The sequence below is a fragment of the Bos indicus genome, chromosome 10 (genome assembly GCF_029378745.1).
Source record: "Bos indicus isolate NIAB-ARS_2022 breed Sahiwal x Tharparkar chromosome 10, NIAB-ARS_B.indTharparkar_mat_pri_1.0, whole genome shotgun sequence".
Taxonomy (NCBI): Eukaryota; Metazoa; Chordata; class Mammalia; order Artiodactyla; family Bovidae; genus Bos; species Bos indicus.
The window spans coordinates 88,747,423-88,769,976 of record NC_091769.1 but is presented as its reverse complement, the minus strand read 5'-3'; the positions used below and the strand labels follow the sequence as shown (position 1 = coordinate 88,769,976).

Below are 22,554 nucleotides of genomic sequence, written 5' to 3'. Positions count from 1 at the left end.
TTTGTGCAGGGATGTCCCTGGCGGTCCAGTGGTTAAGACCTCACCTTCCAATGCAGGGGCTGCAGGTTTGATCCCTGGCTGAGCTTCTCTGGTGGCTCAGATGGTAAAGAATCTGCCTGCCAATGCAGGAGACCCAGGTTCGATCCCTGGGTCAGGAAGATCCCCTGGAGAAGGGAGTGGCTAACCACTCCAGCATGGTTGCCTGAAGAACTCCATGGACAGAAAAGTCTGGCAGGTTACAGTCCATGGGGTCACAAAGAGCTGGGCATGACTAAGAGATTTTCACTTTCATACTTTTTCTTGGGAAACTAAGATCCCAAATCCCTTGTGGCCAAAAAACCAACACATAAAGCAGAAGCAATTTTGTAACAAAGTCAGTAAAGACTTTTAAAAATGTTCCACATCTCAAATTTTAAAAATCTAAAAAAAAAACCCACACATTTGTTGCACACCTGACTGTATGAGTAATGAGTGGCCCAGGTACTTTGGGCTGTGACTGGGCACAGGATGGAGACATCCTTCTTCATCCTATAGAGGGTGGAGCATAAAGTTACATCCTAAGAGCAAGAAATTGGAGGGAAGGAGAGGCCTGGAGACAGACTGGGGGTGGGAGAAGGACAGTGCCCCATTCCCGAAGCGTGTGGCCTTCAATCAGCCTCACATATGTCCCGCCATTATCTGTCAACAGTTTATTTGTATATTTAAGCGAAGTTATTCCACTAATTGGACATATGTCTCACGGTTCTACAAGGAAAAGTCTATTAAAAAGTCTTGCTGTAACAGGCAAGAGCTTTGAGGGTAGTTTTATTCAGGAACAGGAAGGGAGTTGAGTGGATTTTAATTTGGTAGAAAATAGCTGCTTGGGGCCAAGACAGTGAGAAGCAGGAAATCAAGAACAGGCTATTAGATTATTAGTGTTGTTAACAAGCGCCTCCATCACCCGTACAGCTGCAGAACGCCTTCCATCAACTTTATTAGCTGTATTATGGCCTTCCATCTACCCCTGCCATTCCAGCGATCCCCATTTTGGAGAGACGTGGCCACTGAGGCAAGAAAAATGCATCTCACCCAAGCCAAGATGAGTGTGGCCTCGGCCCCTGAAGCCTCCCAAGCACATCAAGGGGCGAGAATTTCAGAGTCTGAGATGAACAGCCCAGGGGGTTTCAGGAGAAATGATGGAGGACTTGGAGGATGGGAGCGAGGCAGAGGCAAAACCCTGGACTGTCAAACTCCCTGAAACAGCAAGTTCACCCACACCTTGGCTGCTGGCTGAGAGGAAGCCTGGAAGCTCATCCGGTACAGGAGAGAGCGCCGGGGAGTCGAGTGGTTAGAGGCACAGGCTTGGGAGCCACACTGCCGGCGATTAAATTCAAGACCCTACCCTGGGGACTTCCCTGGTGGCCCAGGGGCTAAGAGTCTGCGCTCCCCACGCAGGGGGCCCGGGTTTGACTCCTGGTTGAGGAGCTAGATCCCGCACACCACAACTAAGGAATGTGCATGCCACAATGAAAGATCCTGAATGCCACAGTGAAGACCTGGGGCAGCCAAAACAAATAAAAAACTTCAAAAAAAAAAAAAAAAGACCCTCTTAGTGGGTTGAATGATGGCACCCAAAATATATGCCCACGTCCTAACCCCCAGAACCTCTGACTGTGACGTTCAGTGGACAAAAGGGTCTTTGCAGGTGTGATTCAGTTCAGAATCTTAAAATGAGATCTTCCTGGATTGCCCAGATAGGCCCTAAGTCCAATGACAAGCGTCCTCAGAAGAAAAGAGAAGACGGAGGCAGAGACTGGAGCGATGCAGCCACAGGAAGGCCTGGAGCCAGCAGCAGCAGCAGGAAGGGGCCCCCAGGGAGGCCTGGCCCTGACGGCACCTTGTCCTCACAGTTCCGGCCTCCGGAACCGTCAAAGAACGACTTCTGTTGGCCACCTCCGTGGTGGCCATTTGTCATGGCAACCACAGGAAACTAGTACACCTGCTTCCTAGCTGTGGGGCCTGGGACAAGTCACCCAATCTGTGCTTCAGTCTGTCCATCTGTAAAGGAAGGGTGAGAACAACAGGATCCGCCTCGGGGTCCTTGTGAAGTTAAAACACAAAGAGGGCTCTTGGCACAATGCCTGTCCCGTGGTGTTCCGTCAACGTGAACACTTGCTCTTAGCATCAGAAGCCACCTGGGGAACCCATTTTGAAAAATGGGTTCTCCAGGCCTCACTCCAAAATCACTGAAAACAAATTCTAGACTATAGGGTCTAAGAGGCTATACTTTCAAGGCTCCCCGGGTACCTCTGATTATCTGCCAGGTTAGGAACCATCTGTGAGCTGTCACATTCCCCCTCCACAACGGAGTCTCTGCTGTTTCCAGGAAGCTGTCCTGCATGCTGATTTCACAGCTGTACTAAACTACCCATTCCAGCACTCAACCACCTTCACAGTAAGAAGGTCCAGCTTTTGCCAAATTCCCCATCATGTAGCTTCACCCCATTTCCCTGTTGAGGTAGAAACAGCTTGGTCAGACCGAAAGCACCCAGTCCAGGGTGAGAAAGGAAACTCCAGGGAGACTTTCAGTGGAAAAAGCAATCAGCAGTGAGAAGCCCAGCCACAGTTAGTCTGGGATGGACTCTGAGAGGAAGAAAGAGAGGCTGAAGTTGGGGCTTCTCCAGCTCCGCCCCATTTGCTGTTCAGTCGCTCAGTCGTGTCCAACTCTTCGCAACCCCATGGACTGCAGCACACCAGGCTTCCCCATCCTTCACTATCTCCTGGAGTTTGCTCAAACTCATGATTGTTGAGTTGGTGATGCCATCCCACCATCTCATCCTCTGTCACCCGCTTCTCCTCCTGCCCTCAATCTTTTCCAGCATCAGGGTCTTTTCCAATGAGCCAACTCTTCGTATTAGTGGCCAAAGCACTGGAGCTTCAGCTTCAGCATCAGTCCTTCAATGATTATTCAGGGTTAATTTCCTTTAGGATTGATTGATCTCCTTGTTGTCCAAGGGACTCAAGAGTCTTCACCAGCACCGCAGTTTGAAAGCACCAGTTCTCAGTGTGGTCATGGGAAAGCATCCCATCCAAGGTGAAAAAGGAAACTGCAGGGAGGTTTTCTGAGGAAAAAGCCATCAGCAGTGAGAAGCCCAGCTGTGGTTAATCTGAGAGGGACTCTGATATGAGCAAAGACGGGCTGAAGCTGGGGTTTCTCTGGCTCCTGCCCCATCAGCACACCATCTCTGGGGAGCAGGGCCCTCTGCCCTCCACCAGCTCCCCCACAGAACCAGGGGGCAGGGGCAGTTGGAGAGCAGCTCGGGGCAGCATCCCCGAGGATCAAGGCAGCCCGTGTAGGCAAGGATGCTGCAGACACTGTACACGAGGAATTGGCTAATGATGATGATCATGCTGATCAGAGCGGAGAGATGCCCTCGCGCAGGCAATGGCCTCCTGTCACCAAAAGCCAAGGGCTTATTTTGTTTCATTTCAGCTGTGGCCTTTGGAAAGAGATCACTGCTTCTGAGCAGCAGGAACAAACACCATCCCATCAGGCAGCTTACAGCCCGAAGCAGCCCTAACAGATAGACCGGGTGAGCTGAGGGGAGAGAAAAGCTAGAAAGAGAGCAGCCAAGCCCAGCAGGGGAAAGACCAAGGCAATGGTGGGGCAAGCCAGAGTTTGGCCCAGCATCTGCTACAGGTGGTGAAGCCTGTGTTTTCCCAAGTGTGACCTGGTTACCAGGGATGGTGTGCAAAAAAGTGGCACAAGAGGCGATCTGGGGTGGTACCCAGAACACCAGAAAAACAAATCTTATTTGCATATGCATTAGACCCACAGAAAGAACGCTAGTCTATCAAATCTGTGATTTCACAGATATGTTTGCTTAGAACAAAACCAAATAAAGGAAAAAAGAGTCAATAAAATGCAAAAGGTCATACCAATACATGAATAGTGGGATATAAAGTGAGTGGGAATGATAACCAGTGAATTCAAGACAGTGCTTGCTGCTGGTTATACAGAAAGGAGGCTGGAATCAGGGAAGAAGTACTTAGGAGTCTACAATTGTAGGGTAAGGTATCACTTCTGAAATTAAGCAGAGAGTGTAAGGGTGGTCACTAAATTATTTTATATCTCTTTTAGGTCCTATATTTCACTCGTTTTAAAAAGATAAGAGGCATGCAGACATGGCAAAATGGGTACTGTTTCTGGCCATGGTCCATAAGTCACTGAGAAGTTTAGGGCAACCAAGAAGACAACTTGGCATTTGCATGAGCTGCCTGGGAACTACAGAAAAGCCACGCAGTGGGCCCAATCTCCAGGGGAAGCACAAAGCACGCCACATTCTCCCCCAGGGCTCCCACTAATGGGAATGGACCCCCAAAAGGCTTTCTGCAGCTCACACCAAGGCCCAACAGCCTCCTGCTGTGGAATTCTCTCTGAATCAGAAAGACGCTAGGGTCAGGGCCACTGCAGAAAGTCATGGAGGTTTGCAAGGCAGTACTCAGAAAGGTTTGCGTATATTGAAAAGGAGGTGCTAGATTCAATAGCAGACTCTGGTCTCCCTACACCACAGACCTGGTCCTCAGATGACCCAACCAGAGCAAATTAAATGCAGCTCATGCTCCTGCAGAAATTATCACAAACTCTGAGAAAGCCAGTCATCAAGGCAGCAAGGATTCAATTTCCCTCCCGCTCTGAGCAGCACACTCTGAGGCAAAATATTCCATGATGACAAACGAAAGCAGCAAAAGGAGTCTGCAGGACAGAGTCCATGAAAACTCACTGAAAAGCATCCATGCCAGGTTGACAGATACCAAACGTGCCATGGAACAGTGGCACCATTAGAAAAGGCAACCGTGGAGGAGGCAATCCAGGCAGGTACCCCCAGCCCCAGCTGGGTTAGCAGCCCCTCCCAGGCAGGGCTCCTGCCCCCAACCTCTTGGCTAGGAGTTAGCTGCTGTACGGGGCCAGAGCTACAATGAAAACACACTGATCTTCTGCAACTGGAGACTTCATGCCTGCTCCCCCAACCAGGCTGTGGGCAACTGAAGGGCAGAGGTTAAGCCTTATTTCCCTTTAGATCCTCTGAGCCTGAGCCTGACACAGCGCCTGGCACAGAGCAGGCTCGGTTAATGCCGGTTAAAGTAACAGGTGGACGGAAGAATGGTGAAGGCATGCACTGGTTTGACCAGGACAGTCCCAAGTTTCAGAGAATATTCCTAAAGAGCTAGATGCTGCCACAGTTCCCCTCGCACAGCAAGAAGATCTTTAAAATGCTTATTGAATTATCACACCCTCACCAAGCTGAGAATGTGAAGTGAAGTCAAAGTCGCTCAATCGTGTCACTCAATCAGTCGCTCTTTGCGAACCCATGGACTCCACAACTCATGGAATTCTCCAGGCCAGAATACTGGAGTGGGTAGCTGTTCCCTTCTCCAAAGCTGAGAATGTGGTTATCCTCAAAACCAGCAGTTGTTCAGCAGCTCAAGAGTTGAAACACTTTCCCAAAACAAAAGAACTAGCATCTACTGATTCCTCTGGAGGGTCTACACTCCCCTCCATTGGGGAATGCAAACCTCCCAATATTTGTTGAATTAACAGCTCTTTGGTTGGTGGATTAAATAAGTAAAGGGATCCCAGGGAGAAAGCTCTATTGCCCTTGTCTCTCCTCTGTTTCCCAAGCCCACCCCAGGCAGAACCACAGCTTCGGGGCTCCCACTAGGGGAGAAGCCACACAGACATTTTTGGCTCTACTTTTTATCCAACTTGGTGCTTTCCCTGAGGTTGCAAGTGGATAAAAAGGGAGACAACCAAGTATAGAGGGCAAAGAACCTGGGACTCGGCAAGATCTGGATGTCCAAGAGCAAGTCCAGGATCTGCCACACACCTGCATGGTCCTGAAGAAAGCACAGCCTGCCTCTGAGTCTCCAGTCCCACATCTGTACATTGGAGCCTTGAGTGGGCTGATGCCAAAGATGTCTTTCAATGGATCGAGTATAAACAGCCATCGGCTTACCTGAGACACTTATTCCGCTCCTCTGACCAATAACCACTAGTCAGAAGTGGAGTCCATTTCCCCCCCAAATACCTCACCGTACGCCGTAGTTCTAAAGGTTGACAAAGTATGACTCCTTCCCCTAAAATGTAGAATTCAGTAATGCGGAAACTGCCATCCCATATTCCAGCCAGAAGCAGCCTGTGTCCCTAAACAGTCAGGTGTGAAGGTTAACAGGGCTCAACGGGCAGCAAGGGGTCTTACAGCAAATGTACAGCTGCCTCCCCTTTTGAGGGTAAGAGCGCAGGTGAAGCTCCTGTCCTCAAGTTTCAGGACCCGGAGGGAGCTCCCCAGAGGTGTAAGCTCCTCTCTCTCCCTTCTCTCGCCCTCCCTGTGGAAGGAGCAATCATCAACCGGATTGGTGAGTTGGGCTCACCTCTTCCTCTCTCCTCCCTTTTGGGATCTGGAACTGTGTCCACCTGCCCCTCTCTGCCCTAAGAGGCAGGACCCCACTTGAGAGGCTTGTCCTGCCTCATCTATACCTGGGCAGGTAAGTCTATCAAATTCAGAGGTGAAGCCCACCTGCTCCAACCCCGCATTAATCAGTAATAAAGCTGACATTCCTGTTCTCCACCTGGCAGAGCCCTGCATCTCCTTAGATCTGCTTCTCAGGCCAAGAGGAAAAGAATATTTACATCACTACCTCCTAAGCTCAAATACTTATTAACAACTATAGTAATTAATATGACACACACACACCGAGGACCTGAAGTATCCCAGGAAGCAAACCACAGGAGCCCAGTGACCGGCTCCGTAACAAGAAATTGAATTCAGCTAAAAAGATTCTCAGTCACAAGAGCAATCAAGGTCCCCTCCTGATATTAGGACTCTGATCAAGGAAGGAAAAGGCATATCCTATCCCTCTCACTCTCCTGCTCTTCCCACTCCAAATACACACACACACACAGATCCAGTATGCTTCCCCAAGAATATATCAGGACTCATTAGGCTACAAGGAACAGAAAACTGAACTCAAACCATCTGAAACAAAAAGAGAATTTCTTGGCATAAACAAATGAAAAGTCCAGTGGTCATCTAGCATCAGGCTCAGCTAGATCTCTAGATTCAAATGACATATCTCTCTACAATATTGATTCCATTCACAGATGGGCTTTCACTTCATGGTGGCAAGACGGCTGCCAGCAGCTCTAAGCCAACATCTGATACTCTCAACTAATCCAGCAGAAAAGACAGTGTCCCCTGAGGGACACCCTCAAAAGTTCTAGAGCTGACTGATGCTCACTAACCAGAACTGGCTTAGATACTCATCCTGGAATCAGAGGAATGGACTACACCGACAGCCCAAGTCACATGTCCACCCTGAGAGTGGGGGGAACCCCACTCAAACCTCATGGCACGTATATATGAGATAGGGGTGGTTCCCCAAAGGAAAATTTAGATGCTGCTCCCTAAAACGAGGATGACTCCTGCACTGCAAAATTAACATCTGTCCACTACACCCGACCCCTCGGGCAGAATCAAGTCCGTGCTGCCTCCTCCAGCCCACTGTCTGGATGTCTGGACCAGCAGTGACTTCTTTGTGCTTTGCTGCTGCTGTTGTTTTAGTCACTAAGTCCTGTCCCACTCTTCGGGACCCCATGGACTGTAGCCCGCCAGGCTCCTCTATCCATGGGATTTTCCAGGTAAGAATCCTGGAGTGGGCTGCCATTTCCTTCTCCAGGGGATCTTCCTGACCCAGGCATTGAACCCCACGTCACTTGCATGGGCAGGCGGATTCTCTACCACTGAGCCACCTGAGAAGCCCTCTTTGTGCTTTACGCACAAGCAAGTTCACACCCGCCATCTCTGTTTATAAGCATTCTGGGCGTCAGAAGCCTGGTTCTCCAAGGTATCTGGGTCCCGTCCTGTGCCCTTACTGCATAGCAAAGTGCCCCTGTGCCCTAGAAGACACTCCTCCACCCTGGCTCCCACCCGCTCCTGACGCAGAGCTGAGTCACCACGGTGCCCGCCAGCTGAGCACCAACCTTGTATGTGCTTCCCGAAGTCACTGCCAGCCAAGCTCATCTGGCGCCCGCACACTCCGGGACCCAGGGATGCTGGCTTGACAGGTGAGATAATTATGTCTTCCCCTTCACGCACTTCTCTATCATCTCTCAGACCAGAACAGATAAGTGTTCCGATAGAAGGAAACACTCCTGCAGTATTTAGTTGTGCTCTTTCATGCCACCCAGCTCCCCCTTCCTGGGTACACCTCCCGGGGTCCAGCCTGCACCCTGTTATCCGGTGCCAGCCACCACCCACTGCTGATCTTTCGTCAATTGCCAGGCTGAGCATCCCTTATTGCATCCCCCCAGCTTCTCCTTGACCTGCAGCCTCAATGCTTTCCAGATGCCTGACACACGGAGGCCAGCTGTCTTCAGGACAACTGCTCCCCTGCCCATTCTGCAGATTCCCCAAGGCAAAGGACTTACCCCTGTTTCCATGGCCTAGATTTTCTGTAGAATGTGGCTCTGGTGGGCTCCAAAGCCCATACATAGCACTGCTGAGTTGGAGAAAATGGGGTAAGGGAAAGCAGGTGGTGTTGAGTCTCAGAGACAAGGACTTCGAGATCTTCCAATAAAAGCTAATATTTCATTCATTCGTTCGTCCATTCAACAAACCTTTATTTAGGACCTGCTGTGTCCTGGGTACTGTAACAGGTGCCGCAGATGTTCTCTGTCCTCATGGAACGTACCTTCTAGTAGACATCTGACTGACTTTTGATACCTGTTTTATAGTTATATTTATAAAAAACTGGCTCAGGCACTGTCCATATAATCCTCCGTAAGTGGCATAGCCACCTGTAGCCCACAGACAAGGAACATGGCACTCCAAAAGGTTGAAAGACCTTCTTAAAGCACAAGCTCAGGTCTTCTGTCTACAAACCTTACTCTTTCTGGGGTGTCTCCCAAGGCAGGGAGCTAGCAGGTTACAGCCTGGCGTTGAAACAGATGTTAACTCAGTTTCAGGCCTCACGGATAGAGGTAGAAGCTGCAAAAAAAAAGAAAGACCCAGTCCCTGATCTAAAGGAATTTATGGTCTAAAGAGAGAGAAAGACACATAACCACCTATCGTGTATACAGAAACAAAGATAGAGTGATTAAATCCAAATAGGAAGATATCTCTGGAAAGATATCCAGGAAGCAATGATCACCTCCAGGCAGGAAAACTGGGTACCTGAGAAACGGGGAGAGGAGGATCATTTTGTATGTTCAAATATTATATATTTTGAATTGTGTACCACTGAATTTACTTCCCATTTAACGACACTTTGAGGATGCAATCAGCCAAATACTGAATGTGGGAAATTTCTCAGGATAAATGATCTGGCTTCTTCAACAAGCAAATAGTTTCTCAGAAAAGGAGGGAGGGAACATATTATGGACTTGAAAACATATAGAAAACATCAATCAAACGTAATATATTCACTTTGGGTGGATACAGGTTTAATCAACTTAAAAAAAAAATTTGGGGGGACAACGAGGCAGATTTGAATATAGACTAGCTATTAGAGGTATTAAAAGATTATCATCAATTTTGTTAGGTATGATGAAAGCTGAGCACCAAAGAATTAATGCTTTTGAACTGTGGTGTTGAAGAAAACTCTTGAGAGTCCCTTGGACAGCAAGGAGATCCAACCAGTCCATCCTAAAGGAAATCAGTCCTGAATATTCACTGGAAGGACTGATGCTGAAGCTGAAACTCCAATACTTTGGCCACTTGATGTGAAGAGCTGACTCACTGGAAAAGATTCTGGTGCTGGGAAAGATTGAAGGTAGAAGGAGAAGGGGACGACCGAGGATGAGATGGTTAGATGGAATCACCAACTCAATGGACATGAGTTCTAGTAGCCTCCAGAAGTTGGTGATGGACAGGGAGGCCGGGCATGCTACAGTCCATGGGGTCACAAAGAGTCAGACACAACTGAGTGACTGAATCATCATGTTCCTATAGTTAAGGTGTTTTTTAAGGTCCTTATCTATTACAGATAGACACTGAAGTTTTTACAAATAATGTGATGCTGGAGATTTGCTTTTAAGTATTTCAGCAAAAAATAGTAACGAATGAAGTAAGTGAAGGAATTAATAAAGGGGACAGCAGATAAAACAAGACTGGCAAAATGCTGACAATTCCTGAAGCTGGATTAACAGTTCCACAGGGGTTCATACTACTCTACCCTTGTGGATGGTTGAAATTTTCATAATGAAAAGTTTAAATAAAAATTTTAAAAGTAATTATTCCAGCCAGCTAGGATGACTAAGGAGGAAAGCATCACAGAGGCAAGGTGTCTGCGCTGAGTCCCAAAGGATAACGAGGAATTTTCTAAGGGGCAGAGGGCCTTCCAGGCTGAGCCAAGATACACAGATCTATCACACACCTCCCTCTGTCTATCACACACCTCTCTCTGGAAGAACCGAAGGTATTTATCGTGCTCAGTCGCTCAGTCATATCTGACTCTGCAACTCTCTAGACTCTAATCCACTAGGCTCCTCTGTTCATGGGATTCTCCAGGCAAGAATACTGGAGTGGGTTGCCATTTCCTCTTGCAGGGGATCTTTGCGACCCAGGGATCCAACCTGCATCTCTTGTGTCTCCTGCATTGGTAGGAGGATTCTTTACCACTGTGCCTCCTGGGAAGCCCAAAGATATCTCTACTTGACCCCAAACTCAACTTACATCCCACACAAGTGCCCTCTTGCTTAATCCCCTAACTTTCTGGGACATGTAGGCAGAGCACCAAAATCAACTACCGTTTTCCAAATGAGACCGGAGTGTGTGGTCAACAGCGCCACTCAGAGGCCTAGAGCAGGGGTAGCCTTCAGAGGACAGGAAAGCAATTAACCTCAGTTTTGCCTGACGAGGCAGTTTGAAAGCCAGCTGAGTTATCAGGGACAGCCTGCCTTCTGCCCTCCTGAGTCATCGCAGACACTTGTGTTCCCCGGGAACACACACCGGCCTCCCCAAGAGCACCTTTTAGATTTACAACCTTAGAACCAGGGGGCCCAGCCTCATGGCAGCCTGGCAGCCCACCCCCTGGGCGTTAAAACAGCTCCCCTCCTTCCTCCCAAGCCACCTGCCTCAATCCCCACCCCGTCACCTGCCCACCTCCAGCTGCACGCCAGAAGCTTGCTGGCTTTGCAGTCATCTCTGGACTTATCTGGCCCGGCTCAGATGGGTCCCACAGGTCCTTACCTTGGATCGAAGCTGCAGGTATTCCTCTGAGCCATAGGGGACACTCCTCAGGGATGTAAGATAGTCATAACTGATCACAGCCGTCTGTGAACCAAGAAAAAGGAAGGCTTAGCACCAGACATCAAATATTACTCCACTATCCAAGGCCCACATCTACAGTCCCCTGACACAGGTGGCATGTCCAGAGAAGCAATCCTATCTTGTAGAGGCCCTGCCCCCAGATTCTGGTCTAGCTGGTCTCTCCCTATCAGTCAAGGCTCTGCACAAATACCACCCCTGCACAGACTCTCAATCTAAAGAGACCCCCACCCACTGGGAACTCCCAATTATTTATCATGACAAACCGCCATCCAAGGTTGCCTTGCTCATTGGTTTCCTTGTATATGGACAGTCTCCACTTCACTAGAAATTAAGCTCTATAAGCACAAAGGCATATCCTTCCTATTCTTCATCGTATCCCCGCCATCTTTCACAGTGCCAAGCGCACAGGTGAGTGCTCAACAAATACTAGTTAGATGAATGCTGTTGGATAAACTTATCCCATCTCTCTGTATCACAAATAAACACCATTTCATATTTATGTTTGCTCTAACAGCATAAATTTTAAATCTAGGTCCCTTGGTCAAAACTCCAGAAGAGGTTCCCTTATGTTTGATGAATCAGAAAGTTACAGGCTCCCAGGGATCTCAGGTACAGAGGAGCCTTGAGGGTTGCTGAGCCCAAACCTTCCTTTTTAGAATTCAGCAACTGAGGCCCTTAGAAATTAAGGGGCTTAACAAGGCTGGTATTAAGAAGAGTCCTTTGTCTATATTCCCAAATCCATTCCTTTGTCTATACTCCCAAAGTGTCATTCCATTCCATATATACTTACTGAATACCAACCACTAGCAAGACGTGGCCTGAGTGGTCCACAAGGATAATTAAGACCAGAGCCCTGCGTTATGCTCAGTGAAATAAGTCAGACAGAGAAAGACAAATAGTCAATGATATCACTTAAATGTGGAATCGAATGATATCACTTAAATGTGGAATCCAAAAAATACAACAAGCTAGAGAATATAAAAAAAGAAGCAGACTCACAGATATAGAGAACAAACTTGATGGTGTGGTCACTCACCTAGAGCCAGACATACTGGAGTGTGAAATCAAGTGGGCCTTCAGAAGCATTACTATGAACAAAGCTAGTGGAGATGATGGAATTCCGACGGAGCTATTTCAAATACTAAAAGATGATGTCAAAGTGCTGCACTCAATATGCCAGAAAATTTGGAAAACTCAGCAGTGGCCACAGGACTGGAAAAGCTAAGTTTTCATTTCAATCCCAAAGAACAGCAATGCCAAAGAATGCTCAAACTATCATACAATTGTGCTCATTTCACATGATCTCACAGTAATGCTCAAAACCCTACAAGCTAGACTTTAGCAGTACATGAACAGAGAACTTCCAGATATACAAGCTGGATTTAGAAAAGGTAGAAGAACCAGAGGTCAAATTGCCAACATCCATTGGATCATAGAGAAAGCAAGGTAATTTCAGAAAAACATCTATTTCTGTTTCACTGACTATGCTAAAGCCTTTGACTGTGTGGGTCACAACAAACTGTGGAAAATTCTTAAAGAGATGGAATACCAGACCACTTTATTGTCTCCTGAGACCCCTTATGCAGGTCAAGAAGCAACAGTTAGAACCAGACATGGAACAATGGATCGGTTCAAAATTGGGAAAGGAGTATGTCAAGGCTGTATATTGTCACCCTGTTAATTTAATTTCTATGCAGAGTACATCATGCGAAATGCTGGGCTAGATGAATCCCAAACTGGAAACAAGATTGAAAGGAGAAATATCAACAACCTCAGCTATGCAGATGATACCACTCTAATGGCAGAAAGTGAAGAGGAACTAAAGAGCCTCTTGATGAGGGTCAAAGAGGAGAATGAAAAAGTTGGCTTAAAACTCAACATTCAAAAATTGAAGATCATGACATCTGGTCCCCTCACTTCATGGCAAATAGAAAGGGAAAAAATGGAAGCAATTTTTTTGGAGCCCTAGATTTTATTTTTGGGGGGCTCCAAAATCACTGCAAATGGTGACTGCAGCCATGAAATTAAAAGACGCTTCCTTCTTGGAAGAAAAGCTATGACCAACCTAGACATATTAAAAGGTAGAGATACATTACTTTGCCAACAAAGGTCCATCTAGTCAAAGCTATGGTTTTTCCAGTAGTCATGGACAGGGGTGAGAACTGGACCACAAAGAAGGCTGAGCACCAGTGTTGAAGAACACTCTTGAGAGTCCCTTGGACTACAAGGAGATCCAACCAGTCCATCCTAAAGGAAACAAGTCCTGAATATTCATTGGAAGGACTGATGCTGAAGCTCCAACACTTGGGCCACCTGATGCAAAGAGCTAATTCATTGGAAAAAAAACTCTGATGCAGGAAATATTGAGGGCAGGAGGAGAAGGGGACGATAGAGGATGAGATGGTTGGATGGCATCCCCAATTCAACGGGCATGAGGTTGAGCAAACTCTGGGAGATAGTGAAGGAAAGGGAAGCCTGGTGTCCTGCAGTCCACGGGACTGCAAAGAGCGGGACACAACTTGGTGACCAAACAATAGCAGTGGGGAGAGGGAAATAGGGAAGGGCAGAATTGGGGAAGGGGATTAACAGGTACAAACTATTAGGTATAAAATAAGCTACAAGGATATATTGTACAACATGAGGAATATAGCCAACATTTTTAAATAACTATAAATGAAGCATAGCCTTTAAAACCTGTGAATCACAATATTGTGCACCTGTAACTTATATAATATCATACAGCAACCATATTTCAATAAGAGGATTTTTAAAATATCACTCCCCCTCCCCCCCAAAAAAAAGACCAGAGCCTGGATCTTTAAAGAATATACAGCCCAGTGAATCTACAATAACCTCAATAAAAATTTCAAAAGAAAAAAAAACTAAGCCAAACAAAAACAAAACTCAAGTGCCCTAAATGCAATGTGATATCCTGGAGTAGATCCAGAAACAGAAACAGAATAAAACTGATCAAATCCGAATAGAACCTGGAGTTTAGCAAATAGCAAGGTACCAATGTTACTTTCTTAGTTTTCATAAATGTATCATGGTCATGTAAGATTTTAATATTAGGGGAAATTGGATGAAGGGCATATGGGCACTCTGTACTATCTTTCCAACTTTTCTATAAACCTAAAATGACCCCCAAATAAAGCACTTATTTAAAGAAGAAAAGAATGTACAACCCAGTGGCTGGTTTATATAGCACTGACTTATACCTTCATCCCTCCTCTCTAACTATGCAAATTCCTAAGGTTCCATCCAACCCCGCTGCCCCTAAGACACGCATCCTGACTCCCAGCCCACAGGACTCACTCCTGTGTCTGAGGTCCCACAGCAGCCGTCACCTGAGTCACGCAGGTTGACACTGCTACTGCTATTGCTAAGTTGCTTCAGTCGTGTCCAACTCTGTGCGACCCCACAGACAGCCTCCTACCAGGCTCCTCTGTCCCTGGGATTCTCCAGGCAAGACCACTGGAGTGGGTTGCCATTTCCTTCTCCAATGCATGAAAGTGAAAAGTGAAAGGGAATTCGCTCAGTCATGTCCGACTCTTAGCGATCCCATGGACTGCAGCCTACCAGGCTCCTCTGTCCATCGGATTTTCCAGGCAAGAGTACTGGAGTGGGGTGCCATTGCCTTCTCCACAGCTTGACACAATCCTGGGCTTTAGACTGTTTTTCTGACCCATCCAGGTGTGGACACTCCTCAGTCAAAAGCTCTTTCAAGACAGTTCGTTTCTACCCCTGAAGCCTATAAGACAATGCTGGGCTCAGAAAGGGCCCCTAGCAAGCACATGGGAATCGTTGCATATTCCATGGTCTATGTATCTATTTGCTTATCGTGAGCTATGGTAAGTTCCAGTTTACCTTGAGGAGCAGGCCCCATGTCTGAACCAGGCTGGGGAGAAGACAGGACAATGCTGAGTATTAAAAGAAACGACCAGACAGATTGTGCTTCGGAGTATATATCTACACCAAGGGGAGGAATGCATGAGCTCATCCTGCAGCAGACCAAGAAGGAGAGAAGGCGTGAAGCATGTGGCCACCTGCCCACCACGGAGCAATTACACAGCGCTCTCTGGAGGAGCCGCCTTCAACAGAGGTACAGAGGGCACCATCACACCAGAACATGTCGCTGAGCCACTGGAGAAAACCTCTAACAGTCAAATATTCAGCTCAGCTTCTCTTAGTCTGGGGCTTGGGGCACATCCCCAAAGTTCTTTCAGGCCCCGATACTCTGAGTGTGAGCCCAGCGTCCGTCATGAACTGTTCCCAGGAGCCCACTGGAGGCAGACCAAGTTTTCGGCTAGGATTTAATCAAAGCTGCAAACGCCTCTTTCCCTGTGTGTTTGCTAAGGAGACCGCCTGATGAGTCGGTCCCTAAAATAAGATACGGAAGGTTCTGCAAAGGTAACGTTTCCAGAACAGAGACCCCAGGCAATCCCACTGTATGTTTAACTTCAGGATGGCAGAGGTTGTGTGAACAGGGGCACAGGGCGGTGGAGGGGGGCAGTGCACCTCCATGACAGTGCAACTGTGTAGTGGGAGCTTCACACAGGTCACGGAACACGTGTATCGCCGATGAGTGTGACTGGTGAGTCCATCGGCTATATGCATGAACATCTGCAAGCAGTGCTGCGGCTCCTCTGCCCCTCCCGAAAGGAGAAGAACCTACCGTGGCCACTGCTCGGCCCACCCTGACAGCACCAAAGTCGTTGGGGTCCAAGTACTTGTTGCTGTAGAGGCAGATGCCAGAGGCAGCGAGAGCCACGCTGGTCCACGAGGCGAGCTTGAGAGCCCTTCTGGCCATGTCCCCAGACCCTGCAGCGGGAAAGCAGAGCAAGGGGAGCAGTTAAAGGGTTTCATACGGAGCCAAATTCAAATCAGGCCTCTGCCACTTAATAGACTGTATGATTTTGGGGTCATTTTCTCAACCTCACTGCATCCACATTGCCTCATTTGCAAAACGTGATGATACCTACCTCAAATGTTGCTGGGGAAGCACTTCCCTGGTTGTCCAGTGGTTAAGAATCTGCCTGCCAATGCAGGGAACAAGGGTTCGATCCCCAGTCCCGGAAGATGCCACATTCTGAGGAGCAGCTAAAGCCCATGTGCCACAACCACCAAGCCTGTGATCTAGAGCCCCAACTACTGAGCCCACACGCCGCAACGAGAGAAAGCTCATGCGCTGTGACGAAGACCTAGTGCAGCCAAAATAATATAAACTAAAAAATAAATTTCAAAAATAATAGTAGTTGGGATAAAATGAGATCACGTGTATGAAATGCTGAGCACAGTATCCAGCACAAGTCAATGCTCAAAGCCCTTCTTCCTTTCACAGTACCAGGCACTGCACTAGGCACTAGGGAGACAGCAAAGAAAACAAAGTTCTTAACGCTCTAGAGGGGGTGACAGATCATAAGGTATGTACTAGAAGAACAGCAGGGAATCAGTGCTGAAAAGAAAATCAAAGTGGATAAGAGAAAGGATGACGAATATGTAGTCAAGCATGCTGCTTTTGATAAGAGAAGCGAGAGCATGGTAACTTCTGTTACCTGAAAGCTATTATTATACCAGTAAGCTCGCACAGGCATTGTCAGCCCTCTCGGCCCAGGTTGGAAGGGGCCACAGCCAAAACGACAGGTGCTCAGAAGCTGCCAGGTAAGCCCTCCACATCAGATCGATTTTCAAACTATTTCTTTTGGATAGAATATAGACAGCCCCTTTTCTAGACTGTAAGCTCCTTGAAAGACAACACCATGGCTGTTATTACTTCATCCACTCCCAATCCCATAGGCTGCTTTACGGCTCAAGGTCCTCTTGCAGATATGCTCCGATTAACCAAACTCACAGTTCCGCTCAGCTGAACCAAGTGGGCTACCAGCTCTCTGATACTTTCCCACCCTACTTGTACTGCTCAGTCCACCAAGTGGCTGCACAGTCTTTGAGGCCACTGCACCCAACGGGCAGCTTCCCCTTCAATTCCGAGAAATATTCCATCTAACATCCTGGACCACAGCTGCAGCTGCCAGTGAAGAAGACCCACCCAGGAGAAGTGCCACCACCAAGCCACCCACAAGTACAAATCCGGCACAGACTTGGAGGGGGAAATTTCCTTGCAGCAGGAAAATTTAGGTCATCACCCTGTTTGTTTCTGCGCTGGACTGTCTATGACCATCCCCTCCCTGATCTGTGCCTCTGATTCCCCTCCATATGGAGACAATTGCTGTAAATAGCCTGTCTCTGCTTTCTTTAAAGTCAGTTTTGACTCATGCCTTATAATATAGTCACAGATTTTTTTTAAAGTATCCACAGGGACAGCTTTTTTCCATTCTTTTACTTTCAACTTACACTCTATACTATCTCTCTAAATAGTATATAGTGGGTTTTGTCTGTTTGCATTTAATATAGTCACTTATGTATTCTGACTTAATTTTACCATCTTCTGTGCTTTCTATTTTCCTACCTGTTCTGTGTCTTTTTCTCTCCTTTCTTGACTTTTTGGGACCCAGTTCTTTTTATAATCCCATTGTTTTTCCCTCTGCAGTCTTCTTTTCCTAGCCAACATTTCTAAAGTGTGGTTAGAAGAACACTTGCAAAAAATATCAATCTGGGTGCCATTTCAAAAATGCAGATTTCTGCTAGACTCGCAGACCCAGAAAACAAACTTATGATTACCAAAAGGGGAACGGGTTGGGAAGGGCTAAATTGGGAATTTGAGATTAACAGAGACACACTACTGTGTATAAAGTAAACAACACGACCTACTGCATAGCACAGGGGACTATATTCAGTATCTTATAATAATGTATAATGGAAAAAGAATCTGAAAAACAAAAATATGCTTAAAATAAATCACTTAGCTATACACCTGAAACACTGTAAACCAACTATATTTCAATAAAAATTAATAATGATAATGATGTAACAGTAAAAAAAAAAAAAAAATGAAGATTTCTGAAGCCCACTCTTTGGCCCGCTAAATCAACACTGGGTGTAGGACTTGGGAATCTGCATTTTAATAGGAAACATAATGGGCTATTTTTCTGCCAAGTTTGAGACCCATTCTTGTTAATATTTCATTTTTAATAGAGGCTTCATGTGTTCAAATTCATCAGTGAAACCATGACCCCAAAACAAGCCTTCCAAGTTTATCCTACCCATTCACACCCCAGATGACTGCATTCACCCCAGGAGGATGACTGCAAGCAATTATTTTTAAAGGGATAATTTAAGAAACTCATTTCTTTCACTAAACACAAATGTTCTGGCCCAACTCCTGGGGTCAGTTCATAACTCTGCAAGTAAGGGCTTTGTAGATAAAAAGAATAAATTAAACCATCTTGCAGTGTCCCCTTTACCCCATCCCTGTTGTTGTTGTTCAGTCCTGTCCGACTCTTTGTGACCCCATGGGCTGCAGCAAGCCAGAATTCCCTGTCCATCACCATCTCCTGGAGCTTGCTCAAACTCATGTCCATAGAGTCAGTGATGCCACCCAACCATCTCATTCCCTGTCATCCCCTTTTCCTCCTTCAATCTTTCCCACCGTCAGGGTCTTTTCTAATGAGTCAGCTCTTTGAATCAGGTGGCCAAAGTATTGGAGTTTCAGCTTCAGCATCAGTCGTTCTAATAAATATTCAGGGTTGATTTCGTTCAGGATTCACTGGTTTGATCTCCTTGCAGTACAAGGGACTCCCAAGAGTCTTCTCCAACACCACAGTTCAAAAGTATAAGTTCTTCTTTATGGTCCAACTATCACATCTATACATGACTACGAAGCTAGTGGAGGTATTGGAATTCCAGCTGAGCTACTTCAGCTGGAAATAGCTTTGACTACATAGACCTTTGTGGGCAAAGTAGTATCTCTGCTTTTTAATATGCTGTCTAGGTTTGTCACAGCTTTTCTTCCAAGGAGCAAGCATCTTTTAATTTCATGGCTGTAGTCATCATCCGCAGTGATTTTGGAGCCCAAGAAAATAGTCTCTCACTGTTTCCATTGTTTTCTCACCTATTTGCCAAGAAGTGATGAGACCAGATGCCCTGATTTCATTTTTTGAATGCTGAGTTTTAAGTCAGCTTTTTCACTCTCCTCTTTCACTTTCATCAAGAGTCTCTTTAGTTCCTCTTCACTTTCTGCCGAAATAGTGGTGTCATCTGCATATGAGGTTATTGATATTTCTCCTGGCAATCTTGATTCCAGCTTGTGCTTCATCTACCCTGGCATTTAGTGTGATGTACTCTGTATATAAGTTATATAAGCAGGGTGACAATATACAGCCTTGACGTACTCCTTTCTCAGTTTGGAACCAGTCTGCTGTTCCATGTTTGGTTCTAACTGTTGCTTCTTGACCTGCACACAGATTTCTCAGGAGGCAGGTAAGGTGGTCTGGTGTTCCTATCTCTTGAAGAATTTTTCACAGTTGTTGTGATCCACAGTCAAAGGCTTTAGCATAGTCAATGCAACAGAAGTAGATATTTTTATTGAATTCTCTTGCTTTTTCTATGATCCAACGGATGTTGGCAATTTGATCTTTGGTTCCTCTGCCTTTTCTAAACCCAGCTTGAACATCTGGAAGCTCTTGGTTCACATACTGTTGAAGCCTGGCTTGGAGAATTTTGAGCATTACTTTGCTAGCATGTGAAATGAGTGCAATTGTGCAGTAGCTTGAACATTCTTTGGCATTGCCTTTCTTTGGGATTGGAATGAAAACTGACCTGTCCCAGTCTTGTGGCCACTGCTGAGCTTTCCAATTTGCTGGCATATTGAGTGCAGCACTTTCACAGCATCATCTTTCAGGATTTAGAATAGCTCAACTGGAATTCCATCACCTCCACTAGCTTTGTTCATAGTGATGTTTTCTAAGGCCGACTTGAATTCACATTCTAGGATGTCTGGCTCTAGGTGAGTGATCACACCATCGTGATTATCTTGGTCGTGAAGATCTTTTTTGTACAGTTCTTCTGTGTATTCTTGCCATCTCTTCTTAATATCTTCTGCTTCTGTTAGGTCCATACAATTTCTGTCCTTTATCAATAAAGGACATCTTTTCATGAAATGTTCCCTTGGTATCTCTGATTTTCTTGAAGAGATCCCTAGTCTTTCCCATTCTGTTGTTTTCCTCTATTTCTTTGCATTGATCATTGAGGAAGGCTTTCTTATCTCTTCTTGCTATTCTTTGGAACTCTGCATGCAGATGTTTATATCTTTCCTTTTCTCCTTTGCTTTTTGCTTCTCTTCTTTTCACAGCTATTTGTAAGGCCTCCCCAAACAGCCATTTTGCTTTTTTGCATTTCTTTTCCATGGGCATGGTCTTGATCCCTGTCTCCTGTATAATGTCACGAACCTCAGACCATAGTTCATCAGGCACTCTATCTATCAGATCTAGGCCCTTAAATCCATTTCTCACTTCCACTGTATAATTATAAGGGATTTGATTTAGGTCATACCGAATGGTCTAGTGGTTTTCCCTACTTTCTTCAATTTAAGTCTGAATTTGGCAATAAGGAGTTCATGATCAGAGCCACAGTCAGCTCCTGGTCTTGCTTTTGCTGACTGTATAGAGCTTCTTCATCTTTGGCTGCAAACAATATAATCAATCTGATTTTGGTGTTGACCATCTGGTGATGTCCATGTGTAGAGTCTTCTCTTGTGTTTTTGGAAGAGGGTGTTTGCTATGACCAGTGTGTTCTCTTGGCAAAACTCTATTAGTCTTTGCCCTGCTTCATTCCATATTTCAAGGCCAAATTTTCCTGTTACTCCAGGTGTTTCTTGACTTCCTACTTTTGCATTCCAGTCCCCTATAATGAGAAGGACATCTTTTTTGGGTGTTAGTTCTAAAAGGTCTTGTAAGTCTTCATAGAACCATTCAAATTCAGCTTCTTCAGCGTTACTGGTTGGGGCATAGGCTTGGATTACCGTGATATTGAATGGTTTGCCTTGGAAATGAACAGAGATCATTCTGTCATTTTTGAGATTGCATCCAAGTACTGCATTTTGGACTCTTTTGTTGACCATGATGGCTACTCCATTTCTTCTGAGGGATTCCTGCCCACAGTAGTAGATATAATGGTCATCTGAGTTAAATTCACCCATTCCAGTCCATTTTAGTTTGCTGATTCCTAGAATGTCAATGTTCACTCTCGCCATCTCCTGTTTGACTACTTTCAATTTGCCTTGATTCATGGACCTGACATTCCAGGTTCCTATGCAGGTTGCCGGCTGCGACCGGCGCGCTAAGCGCAGGCGGCTGCGACCGGCGCGCTAAGCGCAGCCGAGAGGAGCCACCCCACGTCTGAAGTCAGGGGAAGAAGTCAGGAGGACCCCATGCCCTAAGGGAGGTGGCCAAGAGGAGTTACCCCACGTCCCAGGTCAGGGGCAGTGGCAGAGAGTACCAGACTGCGATGGCGCAGGAACGGCGGAGAGGAGCTACCCTGCGTCCGAGGTCAGGGAGGGCGGCTGAGAGGAGATACCCAGCGTCGAGGTCAGGGGCAGCAATGAGAGGAGTTACACCGCGTCCGAAGTTAGGGGCGGTGGCCGGGAGGAGCTACCCCATGCCCCTAAGCCCGAGGCCAGGGGCAGCAGGCGGAAAGAGCAACCCACGCCCGAGGCCAGGGGCGGTGGCTGGGAGGACCAACCCCACGTCCAAGGAGCCGTGGCTGCACGGGTGCAGGAGGGCCTAGAGGAGCTATCCCATGTTGAAGGTCAGGAAGGGTGGCAATGAGGAGATACCCCTCGTCCAAGGTAAGGAGCAATGGCTGTGCTTTGCTGGAGCAGCCGTGAAGAGATACCCCACGCCCAAGGAAAGAGAAACCCAAGTAAGACAGTAGGTGTTGCAAGAGGGCATCAGAGGGCAAACACACTGAAACCATACTCACAGAAAACTACTCAATCTAATCACACTAGGACCACAGCCTTGTCTAACTCAATGAAACTAAGCCATGCCCATGGGGCAACCCAAGACGGGCGGGTCATGGTGGAGAGATCTGACAGAATGTGGTCCACTGGAGAAGGGAATGGCAAACCACTTCAGTATTCTTGCCTTGAGAATCCCATAAACAGTATGAAAAGGCAAAATGATAGGATACTGAAAGAGAAACTCCCCAGGTCAGTAGGTGCCCAATATGCTACTGGAGATCAGTGGAGAAATAACTCCAGAAAGAATGAAGGGATGGAGCCAAAGCAAAAACAATACCCAGCTGTGGATGTGACTGGTGATAGAAGCAAGGTCCGATGCTATGAAGAGCA

General features: G+C 46.7%; 1 protein-coding gene across 4 annotated transcripts in view; it reads right to left on the bottom strand.

The window, feature by feature from the left end:
• ADCK1 (aarF domain containing kinase 1) overlaps positions 1-22,554 on the bottom strand; it is a 139,855-nt gene that overhangs the window by 100,341 nt on the left and 16,960 nt on the right. For all 4 annotated transcript variants that reach the window (XM_070797925.1, XM_070797926.1, XM_070797927.1 and 1 more), the window contains 2 exons: positions 15,985-16,130; positions 11,229-11,312 (listed from right to left, as the gene is read on the bottom strand). In XM_070797925.1, the coding sequence (XP_070654026.1) occupies positions 11,229-11,312; positions 15,985-16,130 (230 nt within the window). The remainder of the gene's footprint in view (positions 1-11,228; positions 11,313-15,984; positions 16,131-22,554) is intronic.